The 22,155-nt window shown below is 49.9% G+C and overlaps 1 protein-coding gene across 1 annotated transcript in view; it reads right to left on the bottom strand.

Annotated features, from left to right (window-relative positions):
* LOC144605046 (dynein axonemal heavy chain 3-like) overlaps positions 1-22,155 on the bottom strand; it is a 345,711-nt gene that overhangs the window by 282,153 nt on the left and 41,403 nt on the right. Inside the window, exons 6-11 of the mRNA XM_078420087.1 lie at positions 17,775-17,907; positions 13,109-13,238; positions 11,895-11,999; positions 9,864-9,994; positions 6,129-6,327; positions 2,802-3,005 (exon numbers count right to left, since the gene is read on the bottom strand). Coding sequence (XP_078276213.1) covers positions 2,802-3,005; positions 6,129-6,327; positions 9,864-9,994; positions 11,895-11,999; positions 13,109-13,238; positions 17,775-17,907 — 902 coding nt within the window. The remainder of the gene's footprint in view (positions 1-2,801; positions 3,006-6,128; positions 6,328-9,863; positions 9,995-11,894; positions 12,000-13,108; positions 13,239-17,774; positions 17,908-22,155) is intronic.

Here is a 22,155-nt window from a genome sequence, read left to right as displayed (position 1 = left end):
TCTTGAGCATATTGCTATTGACAGGGAGGTGGTGCTGGAGGCTCTGGCAGGCTTAAAAGTGGATAAGTCTCCGGGCCCTGACGAGATGTATCCCAGGATGCTGAGTGAGGCAAGGGAGGAGATTGCGGGGGCTCTGGCACAAATTTTCAGAGCCTCTCTTGCAACAGGGGATGTACCGGAGGACTGGAGGATAGCTAATGTGGTGCCATTATTTAAAAAGGGCAGTAGGGATAAACCTGGGAACTACAGGCCGGTGAGTCTGACATCGGTGGTGGGGAAGCTGCTAGAAAAGATTCTGAGGGACAGAATCAGTCTTCACTTGGAGGATCGAGGGTTAATTAAGGATAGTCAACATGGCTTTGTTAAGGGAAGGTCGTGTCTGACTAACTTGATTGAATTTTTTGAAGGGTTTTGACAAGGTCCCACACAGGAGACTAGTCAAGAAGGTAAGAGCCCATGGGATCCAGGGCACCTTGGCAAAATGGATAAAAAACTGGCTTAGTGACAGAAGGCAGAGGGTGATGGTAGAAGGTTGCTTCTGTGACTGGAGGCCGGTGTCCAGTGGGGTGCCGCAGGGATCGGTGTTGGGTCCCTTACTGTTTGTAATCTACATAAATGATCTGGATGTTAACGTACAGGGCATGATCAGCAAGTTTGCAGATGACACAAAGGTAGGGGGGGTGGTGAATAGCGAGGAAGGGATCTGCAAGCTGCAGGAAGATATAGATGAGATGGTCAGATGGGCGGAGCAGTGGCAGATGGAATTTAATCCTGAAAAGTGCGAGGTGATGCACTTTGGCAGAAATAACTTGGAGAGGGAGTACACCATGAATGGAAGGACCCTAGGGAAGACAGGGGTACAGAGGGACCTTGGAGTACAGGTACACAAGTCCTTGAAGGCAGCAGGACAGGTGGACAGGGTGGTTAAAAAGGCATATGGGTTACTGGCCTTCATTAGCCGGGGCATCGAATATAAAAGTAGGGGGGTAATGATGGAATTGTACAGAACACTGGTGAGGCCGCAGCTGGAGTATTGTGTACAGTTCTGGTCACCACATTATAGAAAGGATGTGATAGCTTTGGAGAGGGTGTAGAGGAGATTCACCTGGATGCTGCCAGGGATGAAGGGCCTCGGCTATGAGGAGAGACTGGGCAGACTGGGGTTGTTTTCCCTGGAGCAGAGAAGGCTGAGAGGGGACATGATCGAGGTGTACAAGATCATGAGGGGCATAGATAAGGTAGATGGCGGGGAACTTCTTCCACTGGTGGAAGGTTCAACAACGAGGGGACATAGATACAGGGTAAGGGGAGGGAGGTTTCAGGGGGATGTGAGAAAGAACTTTTTCACCCAGAGGGTGGTTGGAGTCTGGAACTCACTGCCTGGGGTGGTGGTGGAGGCGGGAACACTCACAACGTTTAAGAGGCATTTGGATGGGCACTTGAAATGCTACAACATTCAGGGCTACGGTCCAAATGCTGGAAAATGGGATGAAAATTAGACTGTGTTTGGTAACGGGCGGCGCGGACACGATGGGCCGAAGGGCCTCTTTCTGCGCTGTCGGACTCTATGACTCTATGACTGTCTGCTGAACCTGCACGCTTACTTTCAGTGACTGATGTACAAGCACACCCATGTCTTGTTGCACCTCCCCTTCTCCTAATCTGACACCATTCAGATAATAATCTGCTTTCCTGTTCTTGCCACCAAAATGCTGGAGTAACTCAGCGGGTCAGGCAGCATCTCTGGAGAGAAGAAATGGGTGACTTTTCAGGTCGAGACCCTTCTTCAGACTGAGAGTCAGGGAAGAGGAAGACACAGATAAGGAAGTGTAAGGTGTGAAAATGAGACATCAAAGGGGACGAAGCTCAAGGAAAATGTACCATAGATCATTGTTAGCTAGGAGCTGACAACCAAGCATACAAAGATAAAAAATGAATCAAGTGGACAGTCAGACTGGTCAGAGAACTAGGAAGGGAAAGGGGTGGAGAGAGGGAAAGCAAGGGTTATTGAAGTTAGAGAAATCAATGTTCATACCGCTGGGGTGTAAGCTACACAAGCGAAATATGAGGTGCTGTTCCTCCAATTTGCGCTGGGCCTCACTCTGGCAGTGGAGGCTCAGGAAAAGTCATCGTGGGAATGGGAGGGGGAGTTAAAGTGCTGAGCAACCGGGAGATCAGGTAGGTTAAGGCGGACTGAGCGGAGGTGTTCAATGAAATGATCGCCGAGCCTACGCTTGGTCTCGCCGATATACAGGAGACTGATTGATTGATTGGTTGATTGATTCAAAGACAGCATGGAAGCACGTCCTTCTGCCGCCATGTTTTCTCTGGAACGTTGGAGGTTGAGGGGAGACCTGATAGAAGTTTATAAAATTATGAGAGGCATAGATAGGGTAGACAGTCAGAACCTTTTTGCCATGGTGTTAATGTCCAACAAATTTAGGGCGGTCACGGTGGCGCAGCGGTAGAGTTGCTGCCTTACAGCAAATGCAGCGCCGGAGACCCGGGTTCGATCCCGACTACGGGTGTTGTTTGTACGGAGTTTGTACGTTCTCCCCGTGACCTTCATGGGGTTTCTCCGAGATCTTTGGTTTCCTCCCGCACTCCAAATACGTACAGGTTTGTAGGTTAATTGGCTTGGTGTATGTGTAAATTGTCCCTCGTGTGTGTAGGATAGTGTTAGTGTGCGGGGATCGCTGGTCGGCGTGGACACGGTGGGCCGAGGGGCCTGTTTCCGCGCTGTATCTCTAAACAAAACTAAACTAAACTAATAACTCATGATTGAAGGAATCTCCACTCACCATGAAGATGATTATGGGATGCGGTTTGACAGGTAGTCCGAGGGTATCAGTGGGATACTGTCCTTCATATCTGTTCCCAGCCCGGTACTTTTCAAACATGTGTACCAATTCGGTAAGAGATGCCTCCACTATGCTGCGCAGCAGATTGGACATGAGGGTGGCAACACTAGCAAAGAAGTGATCCATCCTCTTCATTCTCACGTCCTGCATCAAGATCGGGAAGACCTTTAATACTTACATAGATACAGAGACACCTAGGAAAGAAAACTACAGATGCTGGTTTAAATCGAAGGTAGACACAAAATGCTGGAGTAACTCAGCGGGTCAGGCAGCATCTCTGGAGAGAAGGAATGGGTGACGTTTTTTCAGACTGAAGAATGGTCTCGACCCGAAACGTCACCCATTCCTTCTCTCCAGAGATGCTGCCTGACCCGCTGAGTTACTCCGGCATTTTGTGTCTACCTTACATAGATACATAGATACACAGACAATAGGTGCAGGAGGAGGCCATTCGGCCCTGCGAGCCAGCATCGCCATTCAAAATGATCATGGCTGATCATCCACAATCAGTACCCCGTTCCTGCCTTCTCCCCATACCCCTTGATTCCGCTGGCCCTAAGAACTCTATCTAACTCTCATCCAGTGAATCAGCCTCCATTGCCTTCTGTGGCAGAGAATTCCACTGATTCACAACTCTCTGGGTGAAAAAGTTTTTCCTCATCTCAGTTCCAAATGGTCGACCCCTTATTCTTAAACTGTGGCCCCTGGTTCTGGACTCCCCCAACATCGGGAACATGTTTCCTGCATCTAGCATATCCAATCGCATAATAATTTTATATGTTTCTATAAGATCCCCTCTCATCCTTCTCAATTTCAGTGAATACAAACCCAGTCGCTCCAATCTTTTATTATATGACAGTCCCGCCATCCCGGGAATTAATCTTGTGAACCTACGCTGCACTCCCTCAAAAGCAATAATGCCCTGCCTCAAATTAGGAGACCAAAACTGCGCACAATACTCCCGGTGCGGTCTCGCCAGGGCCCTGTACAACTGCAGGTTTGTAGGTTAAGTGGCTTGTTGTACGTGTAAATTGCCTCTTATGTGTGTAGGATTAGTGTTAGTGTGCGGGGATCGTTGGTCGGCGTGGACTCAGTGGGCCGAAGGGCCTGTTTCTGCGCTGTATCACTAAACTAAACTAAACTAAACTAAACTAAATCTGAACAGAACATACCCGGTTTAATTTTCGGAAACTGACCCAGACAGCTCTTCACTGCGTTCCCTTTCTCCTCTCTTTACTTTAGTTTTAGTTTTGTTTAGTTTAGAGATAAAGCGCAGAAACAGGCCCTTCGGCCCACCGAGTCCGTGCCGACCAGCAATCCCCGCACACTAACACAATCCTACACATACAAGGGAAATTTTTCAATTTTCACTGAAGCCAATTAACCTACAAACCTTTACGTCTTTGGAGTGTGGGGGGGAAACCGGAGCACCCGGAGAAAACCCACGCAGGTCATGGGGAGAGTATAAACTCCGTACAGACTGAACCCTAGTCAGGATGAAACCTGGGTCTCTGGCGCTGTAAGGCAGCAACTCTACCGCTGTGCCACCGTGCCACTCTGTGCCCTCTCCTCTCACCTGTGGCCCTGGGACGAAGGGCTCAACAGAGAGCTGTGGAAATGGGGGGGAGCAGATACAATAATGAACCAGGCAGAGGGGATAGTTTAGAGGGCTGGAAGGGAGGGGTAGGTGGACAGTGAAGGAGAGAGAAGAGGGTTGTCAGAGGGCACAGAAACGCCAACACTTCAATCTTCTCCAGTGGCAGACACCTTTTAGAGGATCGTGTTCTGGGCACCTTGTTATAGGAAAGTATTCTTAGGTTCGGCAAAATTTATGGGGATGTGGCCAGGACTTGAGGGCCAGAGTCATACAAAGAGGTTGAGCAGGTTGGGACTCTATTCCTTGGAGCGCAGGGGGATGAGGGACGATAGAGGTGTGCAAATCATGAGAGGAATAGATTGGGCAGATGCACAGAGTCTCTTGCCCAGAGTAGGGGAATCGAGGACCAGAGGACATAGGTTTAAGGTGAAGGGGAATCTGAGGGGTAGCTTTTTCATGCAAAGAGTGGTGGGTATATGGAACAAGCTGCCAGAGGAGGTAGTTGAGGCAGGGACCATCCCAACGTTTAAGAAACAGTTAGACATGTCCATGGATAGGACAGGTTTGGAGGGATATGGGCCAAACCCAGCCAGGTGGGACTAGTGTAGATGGGACATGTTGGTCAAGTGGGCAGGTTGGGTTGAAGGGCCAGTTTGCACACTGGATCACTCTATGAGTCTGACCTGTTCCTCATTGAGGTGATAGCCTTACCTCAGTTGCCATGGGATCAACGTGCCACGAGTGCTTTAGTGTGGGTGGCACTTGGGTCAGTCTTGGGTTTGACAGCCCGTCAGATGGGCACAGCTCAGAAGGGTGAGGCTTCTGATTGAACGATTGATTAATTAATGGATTTAGTTTAGTTTAGAAATACAGCGAGGAAACAAGGCCTTCAGGCCCACCAGTGATCCCCACACACTAACACCATCCCACACACACGAGGGACACTTTACATTCATACTGTGTCAATGAACCTTCAAACCTGTACGTCTTTGTAGTGGGAGGAAACCGAAAATCTCTGAGAAAACCCACGCAGGTCACGGGGAGAACGTACAAACTCCGTACAGACAGAACCCGTAGTCGGGATGGAACCCGGGTCTCCGGCACTGCAAGAGCTGTAAGGCAGCAACTCCACCGCTGTGCCACCGCCGTGCCACCTTGATTGATTGATTGAAGGTTGTCAGTGATTGACAGCACTAGGTCTGTACTCGCTGGAGTTTAGACAGTTGAGGGGGGGATCTCATTGAAACCTACTGAATAATGAAAGGCAGAGATAGAGTGGGTGTGGAGAGGATGTTTCCACTGGTGGGAGAGTTTGGGACCAGAGGTCAGAGCCACAGAATTAAAAGGTGCTCTTTTACGAAGGAGGTGAGGAAGAACTTCTTTAGTCAGAGGGTAGTTAATCAGTGGAACTCACTGCCACAGAGGGCTGTGGAGCCCAAGTCAGTGGATGTTTTTAAGGCAGAGATGGACAAATTCTTGATTGGAGCGGGTGTCAAGAATTATGGGGAGAAGGCTAATGGGATTAGGAGGCAGCGGTGGAGTGGACTCGATGGGCCGAATGGCCTAGTTCTACGCCGACAGCTTGTGAACTTGACATTGTCAGCGTCGTGGCTCCCTGGCGGCCCATACTTCATTGTTGTGTGATGGAGATGATGCCAGGTGGCAGGTACCTGGTCATCCTGGGGCATCCACGACTCCACCTGCTCCCTGTTTTCACCGATAATCTCACAGCAATCTGTCAGCCACTGATCCCGCAAGGTAGTTACCCTGGTCTTGGTAACCATGGTGACCTGGTCAATCAGCTGATCAAGGGTGAAGGGGAAACACGGCTCCAGGGCTTCGATTTCAATCAGTCTGAAGTTCCTGTATCTAAAACAGACAAACAACCATTAAGGCCATAAGTGATAGGAGCGGAATGGGGCCACTCGGCCCATCAAGTCTACTCCGCACGGCTGATCAATCTCTCCCTCCTAACCCCACTCTCCTGCCGTCTCCCCATAACCCCTGACACCCGCACTAATCAAGAATCTGTCTCTCTCTGCTTTAAAAATATCCATTGACTTGGCCTCCACAGCCTTCTGCAGAAAGAATTCCACAGATTCACCACCCTGATCTATAAAGTGATTGTGAAAATTATCAACAAAATGCACCGTTCCATTCGGTGAAAGAGAATATCAACAGTGAATACATCACTGGACGCACAGAGCAGGAAGGAACTGCACTGCAGAATACATCACTGGACGCACAGAGCAGGAAGGCACTGCACTGCAGATCACTGCACCGCAGAATACATCACTGGACGCACAGAGCAGGAAGGCACTGCACTGCAGATCACTGCACTGCAGAATACATCACTGGACGCACAGAGCAGGAAGGCACTGCACTGCAGATCACTGCACCGCAGAATACATCACTGGGCGCACAGAGCAGGAAGGCACTGCACTGCAGATCACTGCACTGCAGAATACATCACTGGACGCACAGAGCAGGAAGGCACTGCACTGCAGATCACTGCACTGCAGAATACATCACTGGACGCACAGAGCAGGAAGGCACTGCACTGCAGATGCTGCTTTACACCACAGATAGACACAAAATGGTGGAGTAACTCAGCGGGACAGGCAGCGTCTCTGGAGAGAAGGGATGGATGCACAGTCTCTTGTCCAGAGTAGGGGAATCGAGAACCAGAGGACATAGGTTTAAGGTGAAGACGGGAAGATTTTATATGGAATCTGAGGCGTAACATTTTCACACAAAGTTGTGGTGTGTGTATGGAACGAGCTGCCAGAGGAGGTAGTTGAGGCAGGGACTATCGCAACATTTAAGAAACATTTAGACAGGTGTATGGATTGTACAGGTTTAGAGGGATATGGGCCAAGCGCAGGCAGGTGGGACTAGTGTAGATGCTACATGATGGTCGGTGTGGACGTTGGCCGAAGGGCCTGTTTAGAGGGATATGGGCCAAGCGCAGGCAGGTGGGTCTAGTGTAGATGCTACATGATGGTCGGTGTGGACAAGTTGGCCGAAGGGCCTGTTTAGAGGGATATGGGCCAAGCGCAGGCAGGTGGGACTAGTGTAGATGCTACATGATGGTAGGTGTGGACAAGTTGGGCCGAAGGGCCTGTTTAGAGGGATATGGGCCAAGCGCAGGCAGGTGGGACTAGTGTAGATGTTACATGATGGTCGGTGTGGACGTTGGCCGAAGGGCCTGTTTAGAGGGATATGGGCCAAGCGCAGGCAGGTGGGACTAGTGTAGATGTTACATGATGGTCGGTGTGGACGTTGGCCGAAGGGCCTGTTTAGAGGGATATGGGCCAAGCGCAGGCAGGTGGGACTAGTGTAGATGCTACATGATGGTTGGTGTGGACAAGTTGGCCGAAGGGCCTGTTTAGAGGGATATGGGCCAAGCGCAGGCAGGTGGGACTAATGTAGATGCTACATGATGGTCGGTGTGGACAAGTTGGGCCGAAGGGCCTGTTTCCACGCTGTAATGCATGTCTTATAACAGTGGCCAAACCACTAATGGTCATAGTTAGACACAAAATGCTGGAGTAACTCAGCGGGTCAGAGAAGGAATGGGCGACGTTTCGGGCCGAGACCCTGCTTCAGAATGATGTCAGGGGAGGGGGCGTTTCGCTGCCAAGGTAAGATGCAACACAACAAAAGTCTTGAACAGAGAGAGATTGTATACATGCAAAATGATGTTTATTTTGTTTACTTACTTCAGAGAAACAGCGTGGAAACACACCCTCCAGCCTACCCAGTCCATGCCAACCAGCGATCCCCGCACACTAACACTATCCTACACACACTGGGGGCAATTTACATTTATACTGTCAATTAACCTATATACCTGTACGTCTTTGGAAACAGAAACATAGAAAATAGGTGCAGGAGGAGGCCATTCAGCCCTTTGAGCCAGCATCGACATTCATTGTGATCATGGCTGATCATCCACAATCAGTAACCAGTGCCTGCCCTCTCCCCATATCCCTTGATTCCACAAGCCCATAGAGCTCTATCTAACTCTCTTTTAAATTCATCCAGTGAATTGGCCTCTACTGCCTTCAGTGGAGAGATTGGGAATGTCATCTCTGGTGTATTTTCATTACAAGACGCTGCGGATAGTTAAATCTGCACAACAAATGCACCATAGTAGACAACACAGGGTGGCGGTAGAGTTACTGCTTCACAGCGCCAGAGACCCGGGTTCAATCCTAACTACGGGTTCTGTCTGTACGGAGTTTGTACGTTCGTCCCGTGACCTGCGTGGGTTTTCTCCGGGTGCTCCGGTTTCCTCCCACACTCCAAAGACGTGCAGGGTTGTAGGTTGATTGGCTTGGTATGGGTGTAAATTGCCCCAAATGTGTGGAGGGTAGTGTTAATGTGCGAGGATCGCTGGTCGGCGTGGACTCGGAGGGCCAAAGGACCTGTTTCCACGCTGTATGAATAGACTAGTCAAGTCAAGTCAAGTAAATTTTATTTGAATAGCACATTTAATAACAACCCACGTTGACCAAAGTGCTGTACATCAGTTCAGTTACTAAGAACGAACATACAATGGCACACAAACGTAACAGCACATACATAAACAGTTCACAACACCCCCTCAGAGGGCCTCAAACGCTAGGGAGTAGAAATATGTTTTGAGCCTGGACTTTAAGGAGTCGATGGAGGGGGCAGTTCTGATGGGGAGAGGGATGCTGTTCCACAGTCTCGGAGCTACAACCGCAAAAGCGCGGTCACCCCTGAGCTTAAGCCTAGACCGCGGGATAGTGAGTAGCCCCAAGTCGGTCAATCTGAGGGACCTGGAGATAGAGTGATGGGTTAGAAGATCTTTGATATGGGGGGGGGGGGGGGGGCAAGCCCGTTTAGGGCTTTGTATGTGAATAGGAGGAGCTTGAAGTTGATTCTGTACTGTACTGGGAGCCAGTGGAGAGGCCAGAATCGGGGTGATGTGGTCCCTTTTACAGGTACCCATCAGGAGACTCACTGCGGCGTTTTAGACCAATTGCAAGTGGGACAGGGATGATTGGCTGATCCCAGAGTATAGGGAGTTGCAGTAGTCTAGGCGGGAGGAAATGAATGCGTGGATGATTTTTTCAATGTCGTCAAATTGGAGGAATGGTTTGATTTTAGCTATGGTACGAAGCTGGAAGAAGCTGGCTTTTACCACAGAGTTGACTTGCTTGTCAAACTTTAATGCAGAGTCAAATATCACGCCAAGGTTTTTGACATGCAGTTTGACTAGGGAGGATAGGCTTCCAAGGCTGCCTGCACCATAACAGACAGAGTCTCAACACGAGCAATGTTTTGGGGTACATCCCTTGTTCATGTTCAACAACAGTCTCAAGCCCTCCCTGTCTCTGGCCATTTGAAGGCATCGTGGAACATGAAGTGGTTACCTGGTCTGAAAGTTGAGCAGTATTATGGACATGACGGGATGAGTGATGTACAAGTTATCTTTGATCTTGAGTCGTGCACCTTCTACGCTTTCATGCCATGGAAACCTCTCCCTGCCGGCAGTCTCAGACACCTACAAACAAATAAAACAAGTTGCAGCAAGCACCCAGAGATGAATAGAGTATAGGTGCAAGGCCTGGCCATTGCTTGTTATTGGTAGGTGGTGATATCCACCTGCAGAGCGGTAGAGTTGCTGCCTCCTAACCCCACAGACCCACCCGAGTTCCACCGTGACCACAGGTGCTGCCTGTACGGAGTTTGTACCTTCTCCCCGTGACCCGCGTGCACTTTCTCCGGGTGCTCCTCGGATTTACGCATAGCCTCGCTTCAGTTTGTATGTTAATTCGTTTTGTTAAAGATTGTAAACTGTCCCTAGTGTGTGTGGGGTAGTGCTTATGTGCAGGGATCGCTGGTCGGCACGGACCTGGTGGGCCAAAGGGCCTGTTCCGGCGCTGTATCTCTAAACTAAACCAAACCATGCTGCTTTTCGCCAATTTATTTATCAATCTGTAGAAGAATTATCCTTTTCTGAAATAAGGACAATGTAAATACAATGGTTGCATAATTGTTATTCCTCCTGCACCATGGATGCTGTGAGCAACCTCGGCGGTTGCATTTGTTTGATGTGTTTGCATTTTGCTCCATGATTCTTGTTTCAGATGCTGAATATAAAGCTTGCCCATTGAAGTTTAGTTTACTTTAGTTTAGTTTAGAGATACCACACAGAAACAGGCCCTTCGGCCCACCAAGTATGCGCTGACCAGTGATCCCCACACACTGATCCCCACACACTAACACTATCCCACACACACTAGGGACAATTTACCATTTTACCAAACCAATTAACCTACAAACCTGTACGTCTTTAGAGTGTGGGAGGAAACCAAAGATCTCGTGGGGCGGCACAGTGGTGCAGCGGTAGAGTTGCTGCCTCACAGCGCCAGAGACCGGGTTTGATCCTGACAACGGATGCTGCCCATGTGGAGTTTGTATGTTCGCCCCGTGACCTGCGTGGGTTTTCTCCGGGTGCTCCAGTTTCCTCCCACACTCCAAAGACGTGCAGGTTTGTAAGTTAATTGGTTTCGGTAAAGATTGTAAATTGTCCCTAGTGTGTGCAGGATAGTGTTAGTGTGCGGGGATCACTGGTTGGCGCGGACTCGGTGGGTCGAAGGGCCTGTTTCCGCACTGAATCTCTAAGCTAAAACCCACTTGGTTAGGGGGAGAACATACAAACTCCGTAAAGACAACACCTGTAGTTAGGAATGAACCCAGGTCTCTGGCGCTGTAAGGCAGCACCTTTACCGCTGCGCCAACGTGCCTGGTTTTGGAGTTGTGGAAGGAATTTCCAGGCTCATGTCCCGCCATTGCCTTACCTCATGGTTGAAAGTGGAATCCTCCACATGAGTATTCCATAGCTTTCTGATAAAATACAGGCTCCAGTCTTAGGAGTTCGAGTGAATGAAGATACTTTCAATTATTAGTTTAGTTTAGTTTATTGTCACGTGTACCGAGGTACAGTGAAAGGCTTTTGTTGTGTGCTAACCAGTCAGTGGAAAGACAATACACGATTACAATCGAGCCATTCACAGTGTACAGATACATGATATGTGAATAACGTTTAGTGCAAGGTAAAGCCAGTAAAGTCCGATCAAGGATAGTCCGAGGGTTACCAATGTGGTAGATAGTAGTTCAGGACTGCTCTCTGGTTGTGGTAGGATGGTTCAGTTGCCTGATCACAGCAGGGAAGAAACTGTCCCTGAATCTGGAGGTGTGCGTTTTCACACTTCTGTACCTCTTGCCCGATGGGAGAGGGGAGAAGAGGGAGTGGCCAGGGTGCGATCGTCCTTGATTATGCTGCTGGTCTTGCCGAGGCAGCGTTATTCAACATGGCTAGTGAGTTTCTACTTTTCCATTCATTCAAACGCAGTCAAACTTTCCTCACACATTCTGACCATCGGACATTTCTTTCTTACCTTCGGAGGAAGTTCGATGCCGAGCCTCTCTTGTTCCACTGGGTCTAAGAGCACGTAGTCAAGGATTGCCTTCTTGATGGCAGTGGTGTACATATCCTCAATTTCCTAAGCAGGGGGACCAAACTTGTGCCTTTCAGTCATACATTATTGATTATATGATGATTAGAGGCATCCAGCCCACCATGTCCATACCGACCATTAAATGGTCATCTACACTAACCCATTTGGCCAGCACTTGATCCATAGCCTCTCTGCTTGGCGATTCCACCATTCATCATGAGACCTCTTCAATTTCATTGGGCAACGGAGGAGTTACAATGAATTACAATATCTTTATTTAATAAAATTCCTGAGACTTTGTGTTCAACTCATAGATTCACAGAGGCTCTATGTCCAGTGCACACAGTCGCAATGACTCAATGATTTGGACAGATAGTTTCAGGTCTTTTATTAAATAAAAATAATGTAAATCAGTCTGAATAGCCCAAGGCCAAATAGGCTAAAAATTAACAAACTGAAATTTGGTTAAAGCACTTCTGTCTTATATTAAATTTACAGAACTATCTTAGGACTATTCACAGAAGAAAATGTCCGAACTGTTTTTACAAAAGGCAGTGGAGGCCGATTCTTTGGATGCTTTCAAGAGAGAGTTAGATAGAGCTCGTAAAGATAGTTGAGTCAAGGGATATGGGGAGAATGCAGGAACGGGGTACTGATTGTGGATGATCAGCCATGATCACAGTAATGGCGGTGCTGGCTTGACGGGCCGAATGTCCTCCTCCTGCACCTATTGTCTATTGTCTATTGTCGAAAGTATTCTGAAGTAACTGTGGCCCCTGGTTCTGGACTCCCCCAACATTGGGAACATTTTTCCTGCATCTAGCTTGTCCAGTCCTTTTATAATTTTATACGTTCCTATAAGATCCCCTCTCATCCTTCTAAATTCCAGTGAATACAAGCCCAGTCTTTCCAATCTTTCCTCATATGACAGTCTCACCATCCCAGGGATTAACCTCATGAATCTACACTGCATTGCCTGAATAACAAGGATGTCCTTCCTCAAATTAGAAGACTAAAACTGCACACAATACTCCAGATGTGGTCTCACCAGGGCCCTGTCCAACTGCAGAAGGACCTCTTTACCCCTCTTCTCAAATCCTCTTGTTATGAAGGCCAACATGCCGTATAAACGGCTTGTGATCCTCAACATGTACCTGGGTTAACTCCTGGCACAGTGGTGTGCGGTGATCAGTTGGGACGGACGCGTAGATTCTCTGTAGCCATTCCTTATTCAACGGAGTCACAACTGACGGCTCAATGCATCCTTCAAGAAGGTCATGGTACCTAGAAGGAAAGCAAGGTAGACTCTAAGTGCTGGAGTAACTCAGCGATCAGGCAGCATCTGTGGAGAAAAAGCATGGGTGACGTTGTGGGTCGAGACCCATCTTCAGTCTGAAAGCAGAGGTGAGAGGGGGAACTGGAGGTAGGAAAAGAGGGGAGGATTCTCCTCAAACTGAGGAGCATCTTGGACAATACAGCTCACCCCCTCCATGACACACTGGTCAACCTGAGGAGCACCTTCAGCAACAGACTGGTCCCACCAAGATGCAGCACAGAACGCCACATGAGATCCTTCTCCCCTGTGGTTATCACACTGTACAACTCCTCCCCCTTCTGTCGTGGGGTAGACTGAGACTGACTGCTTCCCCCCCACCCCTCCTCAATCTTTGCACATCCCCCAAGCCTCTCCACTTGTCTCTTTAATTTCATGTTTCATGGATTTTGTGTTTTTGATGACTGTTGGCAGATCAATTTCCCTCCTGGGATCAATAAAGTTGTATTTTATTGTATCGTATCGTAAAAGGCCAGAACAAAGCAGGGCCGCCACTAGATGACCAAGGAAGGGTGGAGCCCACAATGGTCCATTGTGGGCTGGTGAAGAGGTGATAACAAAGGGATACAGGGATGTGAAAAGTGGAACTGGTAGGACGACTATACTACACTAGCGACGACTAGACTAGAGACGACTAGGTAGGATGACTAGACTAGACTAGCGACGACTAGGTAGGGCGACTAGACTAGAAAGGACGGAGAGAGATGGAATGCACGGTTTATTGAAGTGAGAGAAATCAACGTTCATTGGTAGACACAGAGCGCTGGAGTAACTCAGCAGGTCAGGCAGCATCTCAGGAGAGAAGGACTGGGTGGCGTTTCGGGTCGAGATCCTTCTTCACACTGATGTCCGAGGAGGGGGCGGGACAAAGATAGGATGTAGTCGGAGTCAGGAAGACTGGTGGGAGAACTGGGAAGGGGGAGGGGATAGAGAGGGGAAGCAGGGACTACCTGAAGTTAGAGAAGTGAATGTTCATACCGTTGGGGTGTAAACTGCCCTCTCTAACACCACCCTACACAGACGTAACCCCAGAACATCAGCAGTCTTGGTGACATCTGAAAACATACTATCCAACCTGTCTATGTCTGCATCCAAGTCATAAGTCATAAAATATCACAAGCAACAGAGGTCTCAGTGCTGGAGCCTGGGTCACAGGGCCCCGTGCTGGAGCCTGGGTCACAGGGCCCAGTGACTGGAGCCTGGGTCACAGGGCCCCGTGCTGGAGCCTGGGTCACAGGGCCCCGTGCTGGAGCCTGGGTCACAGGGCCCAGTGACTGGAGCCTGGGTCACAGGGCCCCGTGCTGGTCACAGGGCCCCGTGCTGGAGCCTGGGTCACAGGGCCCAGTGACTGGAGCCTGGGTCACTGGGCCCCGTGACTGGAGCCTGGGTCACTGGGCCCCGTGCTGGAGCCTGGGTCACAGGGCCCCGTGCTGGAGCCTGGGTCACAGGGCCCCTTGCTGGAGCCTGGGTCACAGGGCCCCGTGCTGAAGCCTGGGTCACAGGGCCCCGTGCTGGAGCCTGGGTCACAGGGCCCCGTGCTGGAGCCTGGGTCACAGGGCCCCGTGCTGGAGCCTGGGTCACAGGGCCCCGTGCTGGTCACAGGGCCCCGTGCTGGTCACAGGGCCCCGTGCTGGAGCCTGGGTCACAGGGCCCAGTGACTGGAGCCTGGGTCACAGGGCCCAGTGACTGGAGCCTGGGTCACAGGGCCCCGTGCTGGAGCCTGGGTCACAGGGCCCAGTGACTGGAGCCTGGGTCACTGGGCCCCGTGACTGGAGCCTGGGTCACAGGGCCCCGTGCTGGAGCCTGGGTCACAGGGCCCCGTGCTGGAGCCTGGGTCACAGGGCCCCAGTGCTGGATCGCTGGTCGGCGCGGAAACGGTGGGCTGAAAGGGCCTGTTTCCACGCTGTATCTCTCAACTAAACTAAACAAGTCACAGACTTCCAACCCAAACATTGTCCATCACTACGACATCCTGTCTTCCATCAGTAAGCCGGTTCTGAATGCATACAACCAAGTCACTGTTAATCCAGTGCATCTTAAACATCTGGATCAGCCCACCATGGGGGACTTTATAAAATGCCTTATCATGTAGATCACATCCACCACCCGACCCTCATTGATCATCTACATCAAAAGAACTCCTCAAAAACCTGCCGCGCACAGAGCCATGCTGAGTGTCCCTGGTTAAACTATTCTCTTCCAAATGGGAGCCATTCATTGTGATCATGGCTGATCATCTACAATCAGTAACCTGTGCCTGCCTTCTCCCCATATCCCATGATTCCGCTAGCCCCTAGAGCTCTATCTAACTTGGGCTAGTCCCACTTGCCAGTGTTCGCCTTTCTCCCTTTAAACCTTTCCTATATATATGTAGCTGTCCAAGTGTCTTTGAAAGTTGCCACTCTCTGTCCCTTTGTGAATTCCTCTGGCAGCTTGCTCCATGTTACGTTATGTGTGGAAAACTTCCCCTCAGCTCTCATTTAAATGTAAAGGACTTCGTTCAGCTTCCTTAGGGAGAATTGTCCCACACTCTCCTCATCGCTCCAAACTTCCAGACCATCCTTGACACTTTCCTGAAGCAGACAGGAGGGTGGGTCTTACTAGGGTTGAGAACTGTCTCGGGACATCCCATATTTTGGGCTAAATTGGTTTGTCCCGTGCATGACTGCCCTTGTCCCGTGTTAGTAGGGTTGCCAACTTCCTCACTCCCAAATACGGGACAAAGGGTGATGTCACCGTCCTGTGCCCCACGTGACCTCACCCAACCAGCGACCGCGTGCTCCTGCTCCACCAATGGCGGCCGCCCGGCCCGGGCGGTCATGTACGGGACAAACCAATTTGGTTTGTGTTTTGCTGCATTCACGAGCCTGATGGTTGCTGGAAAGAAGCTGTTTTTGAACGTGTACAAGTCCTGTACCTTCTTCCCGATGTAAAAATGAAATGAGAGCGTAACCAGGGTGGTGTGGGTCTCTGATGGCAGGGTGTGGGCCAAGGTGGTGTGGGTCTCTGATGGCAGGGTGTGGGCCAGGGTGGTGTGGGTCTCTGATGGTGTGGGCCAAGGTGGTGTGGGTCTCTGATGGCAGGGTGTGGGCCAGGGTGGTGTGGGTCTCTGATGGTGTGGGTGTGGGCCAGGGTGGTGTGGGTCTCTGATGGCAGGGTGTGGGCCAGGGTGGTGTGGGTCTCTGATGGCAGGGTGTGGGCCAGGGTGGTGTGGGTCTCTGATGACGCTGGCTGCCTTTTTGAGGCAGCAACTCCTGTAAATCTCTTTGATGGAGGGGAGGTCAGTACCCATGATTGACTGGGCAGTGCCCACCATATTTGTCATCTCCTTGGTTCCTGTGCGGTTAAGTTGCCGTGCCAGGGTACGATGTAACCAGATATGCCTTCTACTGTATACTAGTAGACATTCAAGAGAGTATTCTTCAATGTGCCGAATCCTTAGACTTTAGATGTTTTGGACTTTCGAGATACAGCGTGGAAACAGGCACTTTGGCCCACTGAGTCCGTGCTCACCCGTGATCACCCTGTACACAAGCACTACCCAGCATTATATGGACAATTTACAATGTACCAAAGCCAATTAACCTACAAACCTGTATGCCTTTGGAGTGTAGGAGGAAACCAGGTCACAGGGAGAACGGACAAACTCCGTACAGACAGCACCCGTAGTCAGGATGGAACCCGGGTCTCTGGTGCTGGAAGGCAGCAACTCTACTGCTGCACCACCGTGCCACCACTCAATCTCCTCAATCTTCGAAGAAAGTAGAGTTGTGAATCAGCTTTCTTTATGATTGCATCAATGTACTGGGCCCAGGACAGATCTTCAGAGATACGCACAATCAGCAACTTGAAGCTGTTGACTTGGGCTGGGCAGTGCCCACCATATTTGTCATCTCCGTAAGGTTGCCAACTTCCTCACTCCCAAATACGGGAGAAGGTGACGTCACTTCCCCGCGCCCCACGTGACCTCACCCAGCCTGGGTCGTGACGTCCCTTATTTGGGAATGAGGAAGTTGGCAACCCTACTAATACGGGACAAGGGCGGTCCCGTGCAGGACAAACTAATTTAGCCCAAAATACAGGTTGTCCCGGCTAATAAGGGACAGTTGGCGACCCGACACCACCGCCAACCCACCAATCAAGGCATGTCCGTGTATGCCCAACCTTCCCCTGGCTCCACCCTTCCTTGGTCATCTGTTGCCAACCCTGCTTTGATCTGGCCTTTCCTTACCTCCAGTCCCCTATTTTCAGTCTGAAGAATGGTCCTGACCTGAAACATCAACCATCTTTTTTTCTCCAGAGATGCTGCCAGACCCGTTGAGTTACTCCAGCACTTTATGTCTATCACCAGTTTAAATAAAATCCAAGCTTATAAATGATTCTAGCCCTATCTGATCTTGCAATATGCACAGACAAGCACATCTGCATTAAAAGTGACCCTGAGACTCACAGGAACACTCAGTTTCATGTACACATACGAAACGTACCTGTGTAGTTGGTCGTCATTCGGAGTAGCTGGTCTTGATAAGCCGTGTGTGGAATGCCTTGCAGATGGGAAGCATACACTGAGAGCTGCACTTGTGGCTTCATTGTGCAAGGTATAATCTTCCTCTGAGAATACTAGAGAATATAAAAGCAGGAAGGCTGTTTAGGGCAGCAAGGTGGTGCATTGGTAGAGTTGCTGCCTTACAGCGCCAGAGACATGGGTTCGATCCTGACTACAGGTGCTGTCTGTACGGAGTTTGTACGTTCTCCCCGTGACCTGCGTGGGTTTTCTCCGGGAGCTTCGGTTTCCCCCCATGCTCCAAAGACGTACAGGTTTGTAGGTTAATTGGCTTGGTATAATTGTAAATTGTCTCTAGTGTGTGTAGAATAGTGTTAAAGTGCAGGGATCATTGGTCGGCGCGGACTCGGTGGGGAAGGGCCTGTTTCCGCACTGTATCTCTAGCTAACTAATAGAAACATAGACATAGAAAATAGGTGCAGGAGTAGGCCATTCGGCTCTTCGAGCCTGCACCGCCATTCAATATGATCATGGCTGATCATCCAACTCAGTATGCCGTACCTGCCTTCTCTCCATACCCACTGATCCCTTTAGCCACAAGGGCCACATCTAACTCCCTCTTAAATATAGCCAATGAACTGGCCTCAACAATAGAGTTAGGATGGTGCATGGGAGGTCAAGATTGAACGAGGCTCACTTCTATCAGTTAGTGTAAGAAAATAACTGCAGATGCTGGTACAAAGCGAAAGTATTTATTCACAAAATGCTGGAGTAACTCAGCAGGTCAGGCAGCATCTCAGGAGAGAAGGAATGGGTGACATTTTGGGTCGAGACCCTTCTTCAGACTGATGTCAGGGGGGCGGGACAAAGGAAGGATATAGATGGAGACAGGAAGATAGAGGGAGAACTGGGAAGGGGGAGGGGAAGAGAGGGACAGAGGAACTATCTAAAGTTGGAGAAGTCAATGTTCGTACCACTGGGCTGCAAGCTGCCCAAGCGAAATATGAGGTGTTGTTCCTCTAATTTCCGGTGGGCCTCACTATGGCACTGGAGGAGGCCCATGACAGAAAGGTCAGACTGGGATTGGGAGGGGGAGTTGAAGTGCTCAGCCACCAGGAGATCAGGTTGGTTAAGGCGGACTGAGCGAAGGTATTGAGCAAAACGATCGCCGAGCCTGCGCTTGGTTTCGCCGATGTAAAGAGGATGACATCTAGAGCAGCGGATGCAATAGATGAAATTGGAGGAGGTGCAGGTAAACCTATGTCTCACCTGGAAAGACTGTTTGGGTCCTTGGATGGAGTTGAGGGGGGAGGTAAAGGGACAGGTGTTGCATCTCCTGCGGTTGCAGGGGAAAGTGCCCGGGGATGGGGTGGTTTGGGTAGGAAGGGACGAGTGGACCAGGGAGTTACGGAGGGAACGGTCTCTGCGGAACGCAGAAAGTGGAGGGGATAGGAAGATGTGGCCAGTGGTGGGGTCCCGTTGTAGGTGACGGAAATGTTGGCAGATAATTTGTTGGATACACTGGTTGGTGGGGTGGAAGGTGAGAATGAGGGGGATTCTGTCCTTGTTGCGAGTGGGGGGAGGGGGAGCAAGAGAGGAGCTGCGGGATGTAGAAGAGACCCTAGTGAGAGCCTCATCTATAATGGAAGAGGGGAAGCCCCGTTTCCTGAAGAATGAGGACATCTCTGATGCCCTAGTGTGAAACACCTCATCCCGGGCGCAGATGCGGCGTAGACGGAGGAATTGGGAGTAGGGGATAGACCTTTTACAGGAGACAGGGTGGGAAGAAGTGTAGTCCAGATAGCTGTGCGAGTCAGTGGGTTTATAGTAGATGTCAGTCACGTCTGTCTACTGTGATGGAAATGGTGAGGTCCAGAAACGGGAGGGAGATGTCAGAGATAGTCCAGGTATATTTAAGGGCAGGATGGAAATTGGAAGTGAAATGTATGAAGTCAGTGAGTTCTGCATGGGTACAAGAGGTAGCACCAATGCAGTCGTCGATGTAGCGGAGGTAGAGTTCGGGGATGGGGCCAGTGTACATCCGGAACAGGGATTGTTCGACGTACCCGACAAAGAGGCAGGCATAGCTAGGGCCCATGCGAGTGCCCATAGCTACGCCTCTGGTTTGGAGGAAGTGGGAGGAGTCAAAGGAGAAGTTGTTAAGGGTAAGAACCAGCTCTGCTAGGCGGAGGAGAGTGTTAGTAGATGGGGATTGGCTGGTTCTACGGTCGAGGAAGAAACGGAGGGCTTCGAGACCATCCTTGCGGTGGATGGAAGTGTAGAGTGACTGGACATCCATGGTGAAGATGAGGGAGTGGGGGCCTGGGAACCAGAAGTTATCGAGGAGATGGAGAGCACGTGAGGTGTCTTGGACGTAGGTGGGGAGGGATTTGACCAGAGGGGATAGGATGGAGTCGAGGTAGGTGGAAATAAGTTCGGTGGGACAGGAGCAGGCAGAGACAATGGTTCTGCTGGGACAGTTCTGTTAATAATCAGCTTCTATCAGCGTCTTAAAGGACAAACAGTGAGATAGTGGAGCTAACTGGAATTCATCAATGATGTGATGAAAGTCGACAACTGGTAAAGAAGATGTATTGCACCTCATGAATTGATGCAGGCGTGAATACACTAGCAATTAACGCATACACTTTGCGTGTCAGTCCGACCACTGTTCACATGCCGACATTATGAATTTGAAAATTTATGCAGTTATTTGCATTTGGAAAAGAAACCTTATAATGGGCACGGTGGTGCAGCGGTAGAGTTGCTGCCTCACAGCGCCAGAGACCCGGGTTCCATCCTGACTCCTGGGATGAATAAAGTTCCATCGTATCATATGCGGGGATCGCTGGATCTCTGGTCGGTGTGGACTCGGTGGGCCGAAGGGCCAGTTTCCTCGCTGTATCTCCAAAGAAACTTAGGACAAGGAGTAACTTTAAGAAACCAGACTGGACAGGTGAGGTGCAGGAAGGTGTTGTGAACCTCAGGTGAGTGCAGTACTGGAGGCCACAACCTCATTACAAGCAGCAAGCCATTTAATCATAGAGTGGTTCAGTGTGGAAACAGGCCCTTCAGCCCAACTTGCCCATACCGGCCAACATGACTCAGCTACACTAGTCATAGAGTGATAGTGTGGAAACAGGCCCTTCAGCCCAACTTGCCCACACCGGCCAATATGACCCAGCTACACTAGTCATAGAGTGATACAGCTTGGAAACTGGCCCATCAGCCCAACTTGCCCACGCCGGCCAACATATCCCAGCTACACTAGTCCCACCAGCCTGAGTTTGGCCCATATCCATCTAAACCTGTCCTATCCATGTACCTGTCTGAATGTCTCTTTAACATTGCGATAGTACCTGCCTCAACGACCTCCTCTGGCAGCACATTTTCCCCACACTCCAAAGACGTACAAGTTTGTCGGTTAATTGGCTATGGTAAAAATTGTAAATTGCCCCTAGTGTTAGTGTGCAGGAATCGGTGGTTGGCGCGGACCTGGTGGGCCGAAGGGCCTGTTTCTGTGTTGCATCACTAACCTAAAGTCGAAACATCCTGTCAAAGCCCAGCTTCGCCGCAGAATACAGATCCACAAAGATACTGTCAGTAGCATTGCCTGCAGAGCCAGAATCCATTGTTCCTTTCTGCCTCCCGGCCTCCTCCACTGTCAGAGTGAGACCACACGCAAATTGGAGGAACAGCACCTCATATTTCGCTTGGGCAGCTTACACCCCAGCAGCATGATATTGACTTCTCTAACTTCAATTAATCCTTGCGTTCCCTCTCTCTCCGTCCCTCTCCACCCGAGTTCTCCGAGGAGTTTCACTGTCCTGATTAATTATACGGATTGCATGCCTCATTGTCACCTTCCCTCAGCCAACAATGAACCATTCTACATTTCCTTGATAATCGTCTGCTTTGATCTGTCCTTTACACACCTTACATGTTCTGTTTACCCTTCCATATCTCCAGTTTCCCTCTTCCCTGTCTCTCAGTCCGAAGATGGGTCTCGACCCAAAACGTCACCCGTTCCTTCTCTCCGGAGATGCTGCCTTTCCCGCTGAGTTACTCCAGCGTTTTGCGTCTTTCCAGCATCTGCAGTTCCTTCCTACATATTTCCCGATTTTCAATTTGATCTGCTTTGACTTTTACTGAGATTGTCTGTCCATTCCAATAGCTGAAGTCTACACTAATGTCAGAATATAAATGGGCATTTCCATCCTATTTATTTCAATTACAATCAATTTTTTCAATGTAATTCTTCTAGATTGTGTTCATACCTTGAAGATAATTGGAGTGTGTATAATGTAACTTTAAGTACTGAGTGCTGGACTGGTATGATTTGTGTCATGTGATATATTTAACAT

Source organism: Rhinoraja longicauda, chromosome 23 (assembly GCF_053455715.1).
Source record: "Rhinoraja longicauda isolate Sanriku21f chromosome 23, sRhiLon1.1, whole genome shotgun sequence".
NCBI classification, from domain to species: Eukaryota; Metazoa; Chordata; class Chondrichthyes; order Rajiformes; family Arhynchobatidae; genus Rhinoraja; species Rhinoraja longicauda.
Note: the sequence above shows the minus strand (reverse complement) of the source record. Positions and strands in the feature narration are given on the sequence as shown.